The following is a 16404-nucleotide window of genomic DNA, read 5'->3' on the forward strand; positions in this document are numbered from 1 at the left end:
TGCCACAGCGGGTCAGGTTTTGGAGCGGGAGGACGGGGCTTGGGCCACAAGACGGTCAACGCGGGAGACGGTTGCTGGTCGGACTCCACGGGAGGAGTGCGAGGGCAATTTCGCAGCACAACAAGGCCGGCGGATGAGCCGGCGAGCCGGGTTTGTGAATCGTGGGAGGCCGGTCGTACAGGGTTTCCTCCATCGAGCAAGCCATGGTGTGCTTCCAGCTCTGCAACCTCCTCAGCCGGCGGGGGCAGGCGGAGACTCAGGTTGTCGGCTGTGTGCAGGCACGGCCAGGCTGAAAGCGCGTCTCGTCGCGTTGGAGGCTTAGTCTAGTGCGGTGTCACTACACTTGCCGTCATAGGGAAGTACTTAGGTGTTTGGCGCGTGGAGCTGAAAGTAAGAGCATAGAGGTTAATTTGGGTCCTGTCAGCAAAGAAAAACCCCGTTGGCCCCGTGTGGGAGCTGTCTTTTGAGAGGGGCCGAATTGTGAATTCCATAGAGTTAATCGTTCTGTTTGAGAGTGTGATGGAGGACGCCTTACAGAGAAAGAGGTTAAAGTATACAGATTTTGTAGCTGAAGCAAGGGATTGTGGCTGGCACACATTAGACCAACAGAGATAGAGGTTAGAGGGTTTTGTAGCCAAATAATTACGTCATTTCTGAATTTAGAAATTGAAGAGATTAGCTCGAAAGGATTTGCCTGAAAACAGCTAAGAGGGCTGGTGAGGGCCTGTGGATGATAATAAAACACAGCAGTTTGGGAGGTAGCTTTCAGACCATGATATGATAGCAAGGGATGGATGAGCGCCGCCGCAGGGGCCTGTACGGAACCGGTGCCACTGAGTATGCATTAATGTGCCGGCGGGTTGAGTCGCTGGAGAGGCTCGTACGGCATTGCGGTGGTACCGTAGTTGGGGATGGGCGGTAGCCACCTCGGAGGCCTCTAAGGAACAGGTGCCATCGAGTAGGCCTCAAAGGTGCTTGTTGGGGATAGCCACTCGGAAGGCCCATACGGTATTACTGATGGCCGGTAGGAATGGGCCGTAGCCACCTAGAAGGCCCGTACGGAACCGAAGCCGCCGAGTATGCCTTGAAGGTGCCAGTGGGGAGCTAGTCGCTGGGCATAATAGTAGTAAAGGAATATATCATTATGTGGATGTATCCTGGATACCCAGAAATTGATACTATTTTGTCAATCTGAACACTGGTCAAATGTTATGTAGTATTATCTAATGTGATCATAGATAGATGAGGGCTAGAGCTCCTACGTAACAGTTTTGGTATTCTTCCAGCCCTCTGTGTGTGTGTGGGTGTGTGTGTGGGTGTGTGTGTGTGTGTGTGTGTGTGTGTGTGTGTGTGTGTGTGTGTGTGTGTGTGTGTGTGTGTGTGTGTGTGTGTGTGTGTGTGTGTGTGTGTGTGTGTGTGTGTGTGTGTGTGTGTGTGTGTGTGTTAGTAACGCAAGGGTGAGTGTAGATGAAGGGTGATTACAGTCATGACACTGGGGGTTGGATTATGGAGGATTACACACATACACGCACACTCTCATGCACATTGTTTTACACAATCACACATGTCCACACACACACACACACACACATGTCCACACACACACACACACACACACACACACACACACACACACACACACACACAACACACACACACATATGCATCCCTTGTGAGGCAACATTCTAAATGCAGGCCTAATACTGTATTACAAAAAGGTGAAAGGGAGAGAGATATAAATAAGGGATGCACTGATGGATTATGAGGAATTAAGTCAAAAATATAAAAGTAAAGCAGTTTGCAGGTTTGACTGTTGCCCACCCCCCCCCTCTCTCTGTCTCTCTCTCTCACCCTCTCTCTCCCTCAGGCAGTAGGCTGCTAGCATGGCCGCCACTCAGGGCCATCCACCTTCCCCTCCTCCCTTCCTCCTGCCCCTCCTCCTGCTCCTCTGCTCCCTCGCTCCCCCGCTGTGGGCCCGTCCCCTGGTGGTCCACCAGTCCGTCAACGTGGCGGTGGTCTTCAGCGGCTCCAGCTACCAGAGCGAGGTCCGGGGCCGCCTCAGCGCCGAGAACTTCGCCGACCTGCCCGTGACCGTCAACCCCGTCACCGTCCTGGTCAACGACACCAATCCCCGGGACCTGCTGACGCGCCTGTGCGCCACCATGGCGACGGAGAAGCTGCACGGCGTGGTGTTCGAGGACGACGAGGGCTCGGGCGCCGGCGCTCAGGTGAAGAAGCCGGCTTTTTCGCCCTCGGGAATGAGCGGAAACGAGTCACGCCGTTGAGTTGCATGGCGTTTGCGAAAGACGACCTACCACACGACCACACAAAACAAAAACCAGGGGCAGCTGCGTTCACACCAGTGGTAACACTCGCGCAGCGGTGGCACGGTTCCTGACTTCGCTTGGTTTGCCAGGCGGCGAGATTAGCGTTCTGATTTTGCGAGCTTGAGAGCTTCCGGTCCAAGAGTCAGTTTTGGTCGGCGCCCCAATTTTATCTGTCTCCATTCTCCAGCCGGTTTTGGCTTTAAGATAAGACGACGTGCGATGATGAATATTTATTGATCTCCGTGCAGAGACCCAGGCGTTCCAGCAGCAGAAGTGAACAGAACAGTGCAAGTCAGAACAGAGATAAAAATAAATAAAAACGAAATAAAATCTACCGTATGTACAACATCTGGCTATGTTATTTTGCCAAAGGACCTTCATCGAGGAAATATTTGATTAGTTTTTATATCTTGAGGCCCTGCAATATGTTGAAATATGCCATAGTGTGGTATAAATGTGCTGGTATCATGTGATACTTGGGTGGCCGTGTTACTAGAAGCGTGACCGACTTTCTTCAGGCGCACTTACAGTTTGACAGTTTATAACTTGGCCCCAGGCAGCTCTGCGGTGTTTTCCAGCAGCCCGCTCGTCATCCCTGCCTGGTTCTGTTTGTCCCCCAGGTGGCCGAGGTGGCGCAGATTCTGGACTTCCTCTCCACCCAGACAGCTCTGCCCATCGTCGGCATCAGCGGCGGCTCGGCGGTGGTCATACCGCACAAGGTAAAAGCCCCGGACTTTCTGTTGCGAGCTGCTGCTTCGCCGGCGCCGACACCAGAGCTGGAATGTTCCACGAATCTGCACGCTCAATCTCACTCGATCTCACCTCCGCCTTGACCCCGATGGTTCTCGTGTAGTGATCCCGGTCTCGCCGGCACGACCGCAGCCCTCACACCCTGATTGGCTGCGGGGCCTCATCTAATCATTGGGCCGCACGCGTTCCCTTTTTTCTACCTTTTCACTCATCCCTGTTTTTTTTTTTTTTTTCCTCTGCCGGCAAAAAATATCAGTCACACTCTCATTAATCACACGCCGTCCCTTGAAACCAATCAAAAAGTGCAGATTGGGGGGAGCCGCTCCAAAGAGAGGGCTGGAGGGAGGCCTTGTCATGGGATTGGAAAAAATCATCAGGTCAAAGTTATTTTTTAACGACGAGGGAAAATGAATCAATGGATAGCGGCTCACTTCAGGTAATTGTGAATTCAGGTAATGACGTCACTCAAAGAAGCTGATGAGTTGCATAGTAAATATAAAAATAATGTTATTTGGGAGAGACTCAAAGCAGCCATGAAGCAGCACTTTATAACCTAACTAACCTGCACCTCCAGCCCCGGAGTGTGGAGCGTGACTGCGCGAGAACCAGACGAACGCCTCCGTCATCTCCAGCCTCCACACAGCACCGTCATCGAGCGCCTGCCAGCGCCTTTCGCTCAGCGTGGGGGGGGGGAGGACCTCCCCCCCCAAACTGCTTAAGTAGGTCAAAACTGCGATACCTTCCTTGTCAGAGCGTCGTGTCACGAGCGGAACCGAAGCCGAGAGCCGAAACATCAGCACGGGATGAGTGAAACCATCGGCCCACATCGGCTTCCGTAATCCCCCCCCACCCCGACCGGGAAAGTCTGCGTACTGAAGGGGGCGGGGGGGGGTTGTGCTCCCATTGAGCTACGCCTCCATCAATCATCCCCGCAGCGTCTCGGCGGCTCCTCAGCGATGAGCAGTGAGTGAGGACTGATGTAATGGTCGTGATTGATGGTGTCCAGCGGCTTCTTAATCTCTGCTTTGTCGCCGCTTTTCTTTCAATTGTGCGCGACTCCGCCCCCCCCCCCGTGCCGATTTCCGTCCACCCTCTCCCCAATTTTTGCGCTCCTTCCCTCCACTTTCGGCTCCATCATCAACACCCAGTATTTATAGAGCCAGCGCTGCCTCCCGCTCTATAGATCTCACACACACACACACACACACACACACACGCACACACACACACACACACACACACACATGCGCACACACATGCACACACGTACACACATGCACACACGTTCACACACGCACACGTGCAAGCACACGCACACTCACACGCCCAGCGGAGTGGATCTGCACGGCTGCGTGCTACGCGCTGCCAGATTTAGGCTGGATTTGTAAATCGGAGCATGTGTTTATGGGTTGCCTGTTAAGCGCTAGGTATCAGCGCATTCCGCGTCGGGCGGGGCCGATTTTAAACCGAAAACAGTTTCAGCTGCAGGGGACGCGATCGAGCCGAGGAAGACGGCCAGGAGGAAAAAAAAAAAAAGAGCGAGAGAGAGGGAGGGAGAGAACGAGCTGGAGAGGCAGAGAGACGTCGCGGTGAGGCCCGGCTGACGGCGGCCCGGAAGGCGGCCCTCCACCCCGGCTTCCCCTCACGCGCCCGCTTTTTCGGAGCGTCCCGCGCCCTACGAACCCCATCCCCCCCCCCACCCCCCCCTCCGTCCCTGTCTCTACCAGCCTCCTTCCTTTTCCACACATTACCATTCTCCACCAGCCGACTCCATTAGGGCCGTGTCTGGCAGGCGCGAGGCCTCCGTGGCCTGGTGTGCTCTCTCAGAGCTCCAGGACCCCATTAAGCTGTTAATTAGACCCTTCAGGAGGGCCACGCGCCCCCACGGCACTTCTCACTCATCCACAAAACTCCAACCATTGACTAACTCCCCTTTCTCTGCGGCTCTCTCTCGCTGTTTTTCTCCCCGCCACTTACTTCCTCTTCCTTTGTTGAGCCCCCCTCTTGCCGCACCTTAAAATGGCCCATATTACAAAATGGGCTTTTTAGGACCCCTCTCACGGAGTACTACCAGTGGAGTCACATCCCGGGGTCTGCGGCAAAGCGTTCCACGCTCATCTCGGGGGCTCTCTCTCTTTTCACCCTTTGGAACTTGCCGGTCCGGCCACAGCCCCGATTCCTGGCTCCGGCTGATTGAAACCCGGCGACGTCGCGAGAGAAGCCGACGGGCTCCACCCCCGTCAGAGGCCATTTCCGAGACCCCTCCCCCTGCCGCCGCCGCCCCGTCTCGGTCCTCCTTTCTTTCTTTCTTTCTTTCTTTCTTTCTTTCTTTCTTTCTTTCTTTCTCACTGTCTCTTTCCTCCCTTCCCAGCCCTTTGGTGTCGGCAGGGGGGGTGGGGGGGGGGGAGCGAAGAAAGGGAGGAATGAAAAGCAGAGGTGTCTGACACAATGGGACAGGCGGATGGGACGGCCACGTGCGTGTTTCATATTAAGGCGATGAAAGACCTCAGTCGTGGCTGATTATCAATCGGCTTGATGGGGGTGATTGTCTTTGAAGGCAGGATGAAAAAGGAGCAGCCTATTTAAGGACCCCCCCCCCCCACCTCCCCACCCCATCTCTCTCTCTTTTTCGCTCTCCGTGGCAAACAACAAGGAAGGAGGGTGTAAGAAAGACAGATGAAAAGATCGCGGGAGAGGAGCGGAAGTGTGTGTCTTTTTTGTCAAATGACCCATATCACAGGCAAATGAGTTGCAGGGAGGGGGGGAGGGAGAGGGGCGGGGAGAAAGGGAGAGCGAGAGAGAAATGATGTTAAATAGGGCCTGCGAGAATAACAGCAAAAACATCGCTGTGTGTGTGTGTGTGTGTGTGTGTGTGTGTGTGTGTGTGTGCGTGTGTGCGCGCGTGCGTATGTGTGAATACGTGTGTATTCCACGCTTTGTTGGCTGGCTGTGACTCATCGCAGGATTGGGGCTGATCATTAGAGGGTGCTGCATCCAGATGTCGAGTCATGGGACCGCTCGAGACGGAGACAACAGCGACGAGCGGGAGAGGGAGCTGGAGGGTGGGGGTGAGGGGGGTGAGGAGTGGGTTTTGAGTGGGGGGAGTCAGGGAGTGGGGATACAGCGGTGCATAGCATCTTGTCAGTGGCGGGGGAGTGATGAGGCGGAGGGAGGTGTGCAGGTAGAAACGCTCAGGCACACTCGAAAAACACCTCGAGAGCGCGCTACGCCGGCAGCCGCAAAAAAAAAAAAAAAACTAAAAGCAAAAAAACAAAAGAAAAACAAAAGAAGAAACAACTTTTCGACGACAGAAGTGCGATTGAGTACAAGCACCGTGACACTTGAGATGAGCTACTTCTGTTAAAAATAGTCTCATCAATTCATTCATGGTGTGGTTAGTCACTTAGGACGGTGGTATTTCAACTGCGGAGTGCGCCTCCCTAGTGGAGCGTGGGGGAATTGCAAGAGGTGGGCACAAAAAAATTTAATATTAAAGAAAAAGAAAGAAAAAAAATGGAGGCTTTAATTATGTTTTATTAATTAATTGAAAATAATAAAATTTGTTCTTTGTTGTTGGTTTTCACTATTGTTATGATTTTGTCATTAATTGGCCACCTTTCTGCTCCCGTTTGCCTGTGAATAGTCAAGGAAACCACTGATGAATGTGACGCTCTACCTGGTTTACCATAAACTACTTTGTTTGCATATGACACATTTCTTATTTGTACTTTTTTGGGAGGGGGAGGCGTCGGGTCCTTGAAATCCTAGGGAGAGGGGCTCTGTGAAAAAAACAAAACGTTTGAAAGCCACTGTCTTGACACCACTGGGCTTTCACATAGGACGTTTCTAGTGGTGTCCGAACTCCCCGAGCTCTACAAGCTCTACTTCCTCAGGGGTTTATCGGGACCTGGGAAGGAAATCCATGCTGTGGAAACATGTTTCCTACCAAGTGGCAGACCAGGGGTGTTTAAATGCAGTGGAGATTAGTTATATATGACCCACGGCCAATAAATATTACCGACAAGTTATGATCGTGACTATTCCCTGTGTCATTCAAATAGGATATGATTGTGTGAAACACAACCATTGTGTTAAATATTATAATGTAATATATAAATATAATAAAATAATATAACATTACATCCAACATCCAATTAAAAGAATAATAATAAAATGAATAATAAATATTAATAATAAATAATAAATAAAATAATTATTGTACCTGCAGAAGTAATGACAGCGGTCAAATTCTCCCATACCAATCGATATTTCCGTGAAAAAATGGGACCAGAGTTGTTCTGGTGGAAGTAGGAGGTGGAGGTGATAATGACTTCAGCCAGAGATCATTACAGCATTAAACCTGCAGTCTGTAGATGAGAGTAATGCTCCCATTTCCTTCCTGCTGCTTACGCTCTGACTGTGGTTTCTATCACCTGCCGCTTTCCCAATTGATTTTGGCGTTTCGCCTGATTGTTTTGCCTGCCGCTTTATCAGCAACCTTTTAACCCTTTCGGGGGCCGTACTTTAACTCCCTCGCCGCACTGCAAGCGTGGAGTCACGCCGCTCTCCGCTCGAAGTCCACCCCACAGCGCCGACACCCCGCGCCGCAGATATAAATAAACGGTTTGATTGTGTGCACGTTGCGAGGTGTTTCTAAAAAAAGATGCCTGCGCCATCGGCCTTTTATAAATAAATAGTAATGGAAAGAAAAACATTCGACCCGCTCCGCGCTCCGTTTGTTCCGCCACCTCCACGCCTCTGTCTGCCTTTGTATTCAAGGCTTTCAACTTGTTTTTCATTTGTACCGTTTGATCTCTTTTTTTGTGTGTGTGTGTGTCTTCTGCTCGTTCTTTTTTTGGGGCGCTCATGAAATGGCTCACAAAAGATATTTTCGCCCTTTTCACAATGTTGTTTCCATCCCGTAGTTCCTGACTGCTCGCAGCGCATCGGCACCGCTGCACTACTGAGAGAAACTTACCACTCTGCCGCGGCTCCTTACCGTGCGCAAATGGGGAAAAGAGGACGAGAAGCCTTCTTATTTGTAACTGTTCAGAGCACAAAGTCAAGCAACACTTTGCCATCGATAAAGGCTGCCGCTCTGCGGGCTTCTCGCTTTTTGAAAAAGGAGATTAAACAGTTTATTTTCTGCCCCATTTACGCGCGGTGAGAAGCTGCAGCAGAGTGGTAAGTTTCTCTCACTGGCGAAGTGTTCATCGAGCTTCTGCTCTGAACCGCTGTAAATAATGGGAAACGGCATTTTAATAAGGCCTGGGTTGAAAAATAGCGGACGTCCTACAAATGAGGTTATTTGGTTGTCCTTAAGTTAACGACAAATCCGTGCAATTTTTGACAAAAAAAACCCCCCAAAAACCTGCACGACTGAATTTCACTCACACTGGGTCACACATTGATCCCTTTCAAACTGTCAACGTGCTATTTTTATAACATAAAAGTGCCGGTTCCTGGTCCCGGTCCGAGGTGACGTTCTGATGCTCGCTGTCAGTATTCTCACTCGGGCTTGGGTTTTTAATGTAAAAACTTGAAGCCCGCTCGCTCTCCACGGATCGCGCAAGAGTTTCTATTTGGGTCCGTGGCCGGACTGACCTGCTTTCTCTCCCGCCTTCCCCCCGCCCCGCCGTCCTTCTGTTTCCGTTTCTCTTTCTCGCTCTGTCTCGCGCCGTCTCTCTTGCTCTTCTTTTCACGCCCCCCCCCTCCCCTCTCTCTCTCTGATGCTTTTTTGATTTCTTGTTTTTTTTTTTTTTTTTTTTTTTAAGCTCCTCTTTCAACTAGCCCTCCAAAGATCCTCCCCCGCTCTCTGAAATGGTCCAGAAACCGCATTCAGAATTCCATAACCAGGCCACCAGAAGCTCTTGGCATTCCCACTGGGAGCCAGGCTTCCAAGCGCCACGGCTGCCAGAAACACCATGTTACCGAACACGAGGCCGGGACCCCTCCGACCTCCGCGGCCCGACCCATTTCCGCAGGTTCAACAGGCCGCCGGCTGGTTTGGATAGGCCCCCGGTCCGCGCCACTTCTACAGAGCTATGCGCCTGACGGATTTAAAAAGGGGGTTAAAAGGCAAGATTTAAAAAGGCAAGAACATTTTTCTTGCCGGGGCGACGAAAGTCGTAACGTTTGCTCACGCCGTGGACGCGCTGTGGTGTGGGGGTGGCGGTGCTTTGAGCAGCCACACCTGACCTGGATCTGGGTAACTGAGGAACCAGGATCAGAGTGGCAGACGGAGCCGCCGCACCCCACCCACGTGGCGTATTCAGGGCCCTCCGGCACCGAAACACAGACTAAGGGGCAGAAAACACACAAGTTTATTTTGGAGCGGGGGCTTGATAGAATTAGCCCGGGAGTGGATGGACACGTGCCGTGACGAGGGCTCCTCTCTCCTGAGCGAGTGTGGGTGAGTGTTGCTCTTTAGAAGAAGCAACGAGCAACAGGTGCGCAGCCACTCCGATCCCGGGTCCCCGGTTACCGAGATCCAGGTCAGGTGTGGCCCGCTCAGACCACACCATCCCCACACCGCACACACTCCACCGCTCTCAAAGTCTCCAGATGGCAGCGCCGCTCACACGACACAACTTTCTGCCTGCTGATCGGGAATCTGGAGGTCATTGCGGTCTCACGCCACATGCCGGAGGGGAGGGTCACACGCTACGAGACCTTCCACCAGCAGGAATCCCCGGCGAGTGCCGGGTCTCCAAACTGCGTTTTGTCACGAAAGCACGCGGGAGAAGTGACACCGGAAATGACACGATGCCGTGCGCGGGGCACGGCTATTTACTTTTTGATTCGATTCTTGATCACGGTAAAGGAAAAAAAACAAAAAACAATAAAAGCAGAATTCAAACAAGAGACATTTTTAAAGTCTAGAAAAGAAAAGTAGGTACAGTGTGTCGTGTGACTCTGGCCGCCGCTCCTTCTCGACTCCTCCCCCTCCCCGCCCCGCTTTCGCTCCCGTCGGCTGGCTGCGATCTGGGGCTTCGCTCGGCCATCTCCAAAAACCTGCCGGCGAGTGGAAAATCAGGCCAGAATCACGTAGTCTGAACTCGGCATCGTTACGCGTGTTGCACTACCCACCCAACCTTTCAATCCGGACTGAAGTGAAACGGCCTCCTTCAGTCGGGTGGTAGAATAATCTCAGACTTGATTGATTTTTGGATTTCAAGAAGGGAGATTAGATCTAATCTAGATCTGAGGCTTAAATTCAACCCGGCCAGATGCAGGTCTCCCTTTTGAATTAAGACCTTGACAACAGAGGAAATGGATTGTCCGGACTTAGACCAGAAAGATAGGACGGAGGGAGCTGAATCGGCCTCCATGACCCCAGTCTTGGACTTCCTAGTCGAGGATCAATCCATCTTGAATCAAGCAACGTCTCGGAAAGACATTTTCTAAATTCTGGATTCATGTAGTGACTTTGATTGAACCGCGGCCCATGGAAAGTGTGGGGATCCCCATCCCGGCAGGACAATTGAAGAATGATTGTGATCCTTCAAAGATCCCATTGACGACCCAAACCGGAAATTAATATAATATTTACCTGTTTTTATTAAATGCATTTGGCTTGCTTGTTTCCTTTGCTTGTTTCCTTTGCTTGTTTCCTTTGCTTGTTTGCTTCCCTTATTGTTACTATTTGATGGCCTTCTATTGATAGAACGCACTTTCGGCTGAATGAGTTGTGAATGAAGGGTGCGATACAAATAAAGGTTATTATACTGTATATTGAGCTTTAAACCTCGGTTGACGGAGTCCGTGTTTCTGTGATGGTGCTCCTGATATTTGGCCCTTTCAAATTCAGCGATTGCTACGTAGGACCCGTTTGGAGAGGGATTCTTTCAGGGCTTGTGGCCGGGGCGCTCATTTTTAGGGGTGGGTTGGGCGACGTTGAGCTGCCTCCTCCGCCCCTGTCATATTACCGTGCGCTCCTGCGGTAGGGCTCGCTAATTATGTCTGCGCGTGACAGGCCCCCAGCCCCATCGCCACGGTAACAAGAAGGGAGGACGGGCTGGGTGAGAGGCCTGGGGGTGGGAGGAATAAAGAGACGGAAAGGATGGGAACAGCCGGAGAAGGGAGGGTAGGAGGGTGAGGGAAAGGGCGTGTGAAGAACTGTTTTAAAGAGAGAAAGAGAGAGAGGGGGGGGGGGGGGAGGTGGGTACATAGATGGCGAGATTTGTTTTGTTTGTCTTGCCCTCCGTCGCCGATCGCGTCCCGCCGTCGGAAACAAACGTCTTATTCACGGGAAGCGGAGTGCTCATCCTCCATCCGTTAGGGGCTCTAAACGGAGCGAAGGCGGGTGCTTCCTTACGCCGCGCCGCCGGGGCCCTTGGATGGAGCGAGAGAGTGAGAGAGAGAGAGAGAGAGAGAGAGAGCGAGAGAGAGACGGGTGAGAAAGGGAGAAGGAGAGATCACAGTCGTCGGTTCACTCAGAAAGGAACAGACTGAGAAGTTCTGCAATCCGGTCCCGTCGCGCCCTGACATTCCAAGTTAAACACTTGTCATTCATGAACTCCTTCTCGCTCCTCTCTCTCTCTCTCTCTCTCTCTCTCTCTCCTCTCTCTCTCTCTCCCCCTCTCCCTCGCTCCCTCGCTCCCTCTCTGTCTCGCTCCCTCTATCTCTCTCTCTCCTCCAGGCGTTTCGTTATCTGGCTCCCTTTACTCTCGCTCTCCTGCTCCGCCGTATCAGAATCAGAATCAGAAATACATGATTGATGCCCGGGGGGGGGGGGGGGGTGGGGGGGGGGGAATTGGGTTGTTACAGTTGCTCGCATTCAAGAATAGGAATGTATAGAAGCGTAGAGAAATTATAAGAAAATAGAAATAAGAAAAAGAAGTATGAGAAGTATGTAAAAATATGTGCGTTACACTTGCTATGTATAACAAATAATAACATGCAATGACAATATAACGAGCGTAATAAACCGATTAGGAAGTATGTAAAAAATGTAAAAAAACAACGTGCATTCAAAAATGTGTGAAAATGTGAGAATAGTGTAAATAAGAATATAAGTTGAAATGTACATTTTAAATACAGTATTAGTGCCAGAGTATACAAGAGTATTGCACAGCTGAGTTATTGCACAAAGTTATAGCATAGCGTACAGTACATATACAGTAGTATAGCCTGGGAGATTCCTGTATCTGCGTACCTTATCTTTCTTCTCCTGCTTACCTCGGGTCTGATTAGGTACTCGGCTCCTTCTCTCGGAGCCCCCCATTCCCTCACCCACCCCACCCCACCCCACCCCACCCCACCCCACCACTCGGCCTCTCCCCACAGCCCCACTTTGACGGATCCAGAATGTGAGTCGAAGGACGCCGGGTTTCGTTGTGGCCCAGTAACTCCCTGCCCCCGTCTGTGTCTACCTGTGTGTCTGTATGTGTGTGTGTGTGTGTTTTCAATTTTTGCTTAGTGTGTGCGTGCGTGCGTGCGCGTGTGTGTGTGTGTGTGTGCGTGCGTGCGTGTGCGCATGTGTGTGTTCAGCGGCGTTCAGCGAGGTACCGTAGCTGACAGAAAGGGAGCAGGAGGACGGACTGTTTGGGGAGGGACTCTGGAGATGAAAAGTGTGTCAGAATGTACTGGATGTGGACAATCGAACCGCCCTCGGGAAATCTGAGCATTCATAAAGAGGCGCGATGTAAAATCAATATTTTGTGGCGGCAACCCCCCCCCCCCCCTCCCGTGGAGGCTGTGGGTGTCTCTGTGTATCTTCGACAACCAGCCACGATCAGCATCTGGTTTTAGGGACCACAGGAATGTTGCCAACGGCGTTTCAACCTTTATTTTCACAATAAATAACATTTTCCCTTGTCCCTCCCCTGTTCTTTGTTTACTCTGAATAATGATCCCCGTAGCCATTTAGTTATTGTTATTTTTGTGGGTGAGGTTTTCAAAATGCAGAGCCACCTGAAACTGTGCTGGGACACAGAGTCATGTATCTGTTAACGTAAGAGACTAGAAATAGGACGTTGTGCCGCTTCCTACTGACTACCCACCTCTCGTGTGGGGGTGGTGTGGTTTGAGCAGCTATCCGCCTTGGGTCTAGGTAATTGGGCCCAGGATCAGTGTGGCTGTATGCCTGTTGCACGTTAGCGTAATCAACGAGCGAGAGGTAAAGCGGTTGCCCCTGTCATGACATGTGTCCATCTGCTCCGGGCTTGTTCCACCCAGCCCACCCTTAACAATAAACTGGTGCGTTTTCAGCTCCCTCGCCTGTGTCGGAGGGTCCTGAAAACGCCACTCGGGTGGCCCTGGAAACGTTACACTCTGGATGTACTGCGGCTAATTGCAAACAGAAGTTTTGAATGAAATATGATACCACCGTTGCTTAGATCAGTGGTTCTCAAACTTTTTTCAGGCGTGTACCCCCTGGAAGATCTTTTTTCAGCTGAGTACCCCGTCACTGTCGGAGAAAAAAATAGAGCACTTACATAAATTATGTACTGTATTTGCATTATATGTGTTTTATATATAACCAATATTAAATAACACTTATATAACAAATAACATTTTTATTTTCCCCTTCCACTTTTAAAAAAAAATAATGTTGTGTCCCTGCAGTACCCCTATGGATATGAGTAGAAACATTTGAGACACACTGACTTATTGTTTAAGGCTTAAATATTTGAATCTGCAGCAACACTAAAGCGTTAGGTTGAAGGGCTGGGTTGAAAAACCCAAACCTATCCCATCATTTTATTCTGGTTATATTGGTACAAATCCTCTAATAGCTGCCGCATCTGTCTCGAACAAATACTGCTCCGACACCTCTTTGACCCTTTGATGTGCCATTGTAGATATTTTAGAGGTTTTTATTTTTGAAAATCGCTTCCTTGAGTGTTGATTCAAGAGCAAAAGGAGACTTTTTTCCAGCCCTGCTCACTTTCATCTTCTTTACAAAAGCTTTTACAAAGGTTCAGTTAAACTCATGAAATGTGACAGGTTTGCAAGAGCAATTTGCTAAAACAATATTAATAGCAAAGGGAGGAAATGTGTCTTGAGAGAGAAGTCAGGGAATGACAGGAAAGGAAAAACATCAATATCTCAACTTAAATAATACACTAATTATTTTACGAGGGGATTGTATTGTTCTAAAAACAAACAAATAAAAAAAACTGTCTTTATCAAAGCCTCTTTTTGCAGCTGAACCAAAGTTTCCTTGGGCCCATTATATCTGACTGAAACCCTGTATATACCATCAAAGATGTATGTTTTCAATGATAAAATCTGTTAAAAAAAATGTAAGCTATTGACAAAAAATAAAGATGTTGTTAATATGTTGGCTTCTGTGCTGGGGAATGGAACTGGAACCTGACGACGTCCGCTCTCTGGTTTTCTCTCCCTGCAGGATGAGGGATCCACCTTCCTGCAGATGGGAGCGTCTCTGGAGCAGCAGATCGTCTGCATGTTCAAGGTAGCGCCACCTGCCTCTCTGTCCACACCTCCACGAAAAACTCAATTTTGCAGGGCAGCGAAAAATTGGGGAAACCGTAAGCCGGCTTTGCACTGAATCCGAAAAAAAACCCGATGTGACTGTTGGACCGCCCCCCTGGTGGCCATCGTAGCAGCATGTGTCCAGACTAGATTGTTTTCGAGAAAATGGGAGAAATTTGTCAAGACGGTGAAAACATTTCATGGCAGAGGATCCCAGCATTTTGTATGCAGAATCCGACTCTCCATAGAAGTGAATGAGACCTCTGTTTTGTTGTTGCTGTTTGTCGGATTCAGTGTAAAGTCGTCTTTAGACAGTAACCGGGTGCTTTTGTTTGAAAAAATGGAAAACATTGCAAACTAACTGGAGAAGAAGCGTTGGAATTCAACCTGAGCGATTCGGACGGTTTCTCATGCACCCGGTCACTATCCTGAATTCCCCCCCACCCCAAATTTAGAATAGCATGGAAGTGGTTGATGACCTTGCTTCATGCCCCTCTCCCAGCTGATGGAGGAGTACGACTGGGGCGACTTTGTGGTGATCACCAGCTTTCTGCCGGGGCACGAGACCTTCGTGGACGTGGTCCACTCCTACACGGACACTTCCTACTTCACGTGGAACTTGCAGGACGTCCTGTCCCTGGAGATGTCTGTCGGGGCAAACGACGTGAGGACTAAACGCATGCTACAACAGGTAGAAAGACAGAGGCCGCATGAAGCGTAGCCAGACTTTGCGAATGTTAAAATCTCAGCTTTGTTCATGTTCCTGACAGAGTTCACCTTGAAATAATGTTTGTTTGATTGCAATTTACGAGCAACCACGAAAGGCGGTGTCATAATAATTTACAAGGGTTTGGAACCTATTGACCACATTGATCCAAATTCAGAGGTTTGATGGATCCGGTCCCTGATTTTGATATAAAAAGGTATAAATCCAGAATCATTGTTTTTTTTTGTTTTTTTTTACTAAAGTTACGCGACTGTCAAAAGTCTTAGAAAAACTGAATAAACTTAAGCAAGTACATACTTGAAGTAATTTCCTCCAGTACTGTTATTTGATTGCAAGCATGTAAAAAGACCGACTTTAGAATTGGGGGCAGAAAAGTAAATAACCTATAAAGAAGAAGAAGAAGAAGAAGAAGAAAGAGAGAAAGAAAGAAAGAAAGAAAAGTACCCCTCTTCATGTAAAGTGGTACTCTGGGGTTATTGTCATATTTCTTATGCCATGGTTAATCTACGACATAGGGACTGACTTTAGGAGAGGAACAGATCCCAGCAAACATCCCATGAAGAAATGTAAAAAGGCAAATGAATAACAAACAGAAAAGTCAAGCATGAAAATACATATTTATGAATATTAACGGCCGTGTTTGATCGCTGGGCCGCTGTACTTGTCTGTCTGCAGGTGGACTCCCAGGTGCTGCTGGCCTACTGCTCCCACGACGAGGCCCAGTACCTGTTCCGCCAGGCGGCCGAGGTGGGGCTGCTGGGGCCGGGCTACATCTGGATCCTGCCCAGCCTGACCGTGGGCAACCCCAACCGCGCCCCGCCCGCCATCTTCCCCATCGGCCTGATCGGCGTCATCACCGACCACTGGAGGAAGAGCCTGCGGCAGCGGGTGCGCGAGGGCGTGGCCATCGTGGCCAAGGGGGCCGAGGGCTTCAAGACGCAGCACGGCCTGGTCCCCGAGGGCCACAGCAACTGCAGCACGGCGGCCAGGCACGCCGAAAACTACACCCTGTTCAGGTGGGAAGGGAGGAGGGGGAACCCCGCGTGGTTTGGATGTTTTGGGTGTCGAAAGGCACACGGGTGGGAGAGGGAACGCAGAGCTGGGTTGTCGCTCGCTGAACGGCGAGCGCGGCCCTGGCTCGGGCAGGCCATGGGAGGG

General features: G+C 50.4%; 1 protein-coding gene across 1 annotated transcript in view; it reads left to right on the forward strand.

Annotated features, from left to right (window-relative positions):
• Positions 1–1883: 1883 nt before the first annotated feature.
• The window catches only part of LOC307245784 (glutamate receptor ionotropic, NMDA 2C-like), a gene marked incomplete at both ends in the record, with an annotated part of 43384 nt that continues 28863 nt past the window's right edge, over positions 1884–16404 (forward strand). The window contains 5 exons of the mRNA XM_080021459.1: positions 1884–2228; positions 2948–3046; positions 14434–14499; positions 15022–15210; positions 15922–16262. Coding sequence (XP_079877585.1) covers positions 1884–2228; positions 2948–3046; positions 14434–14499; positions 15022–15210; positions 15922–16262 — 1040 coding nt within the window. The remainder of the gene's footprint in view (positions 2229–2947; positions 3047–14433; positions 14500–15021; positions 15211–15921; positions 16263–16404) is intronic.

The sequence above is a fragment of the Zeus faber genome (genome assembly GCF_960531495.2).
Source record: "Zeus faber genome assembly, chromosome: 20".
Taxonomy (NCBI): Eukaryota; Metazoa; Chordata; class Actinopteri; order Zeiformes; family Zeidae; genus Zeus; species Zeus faber.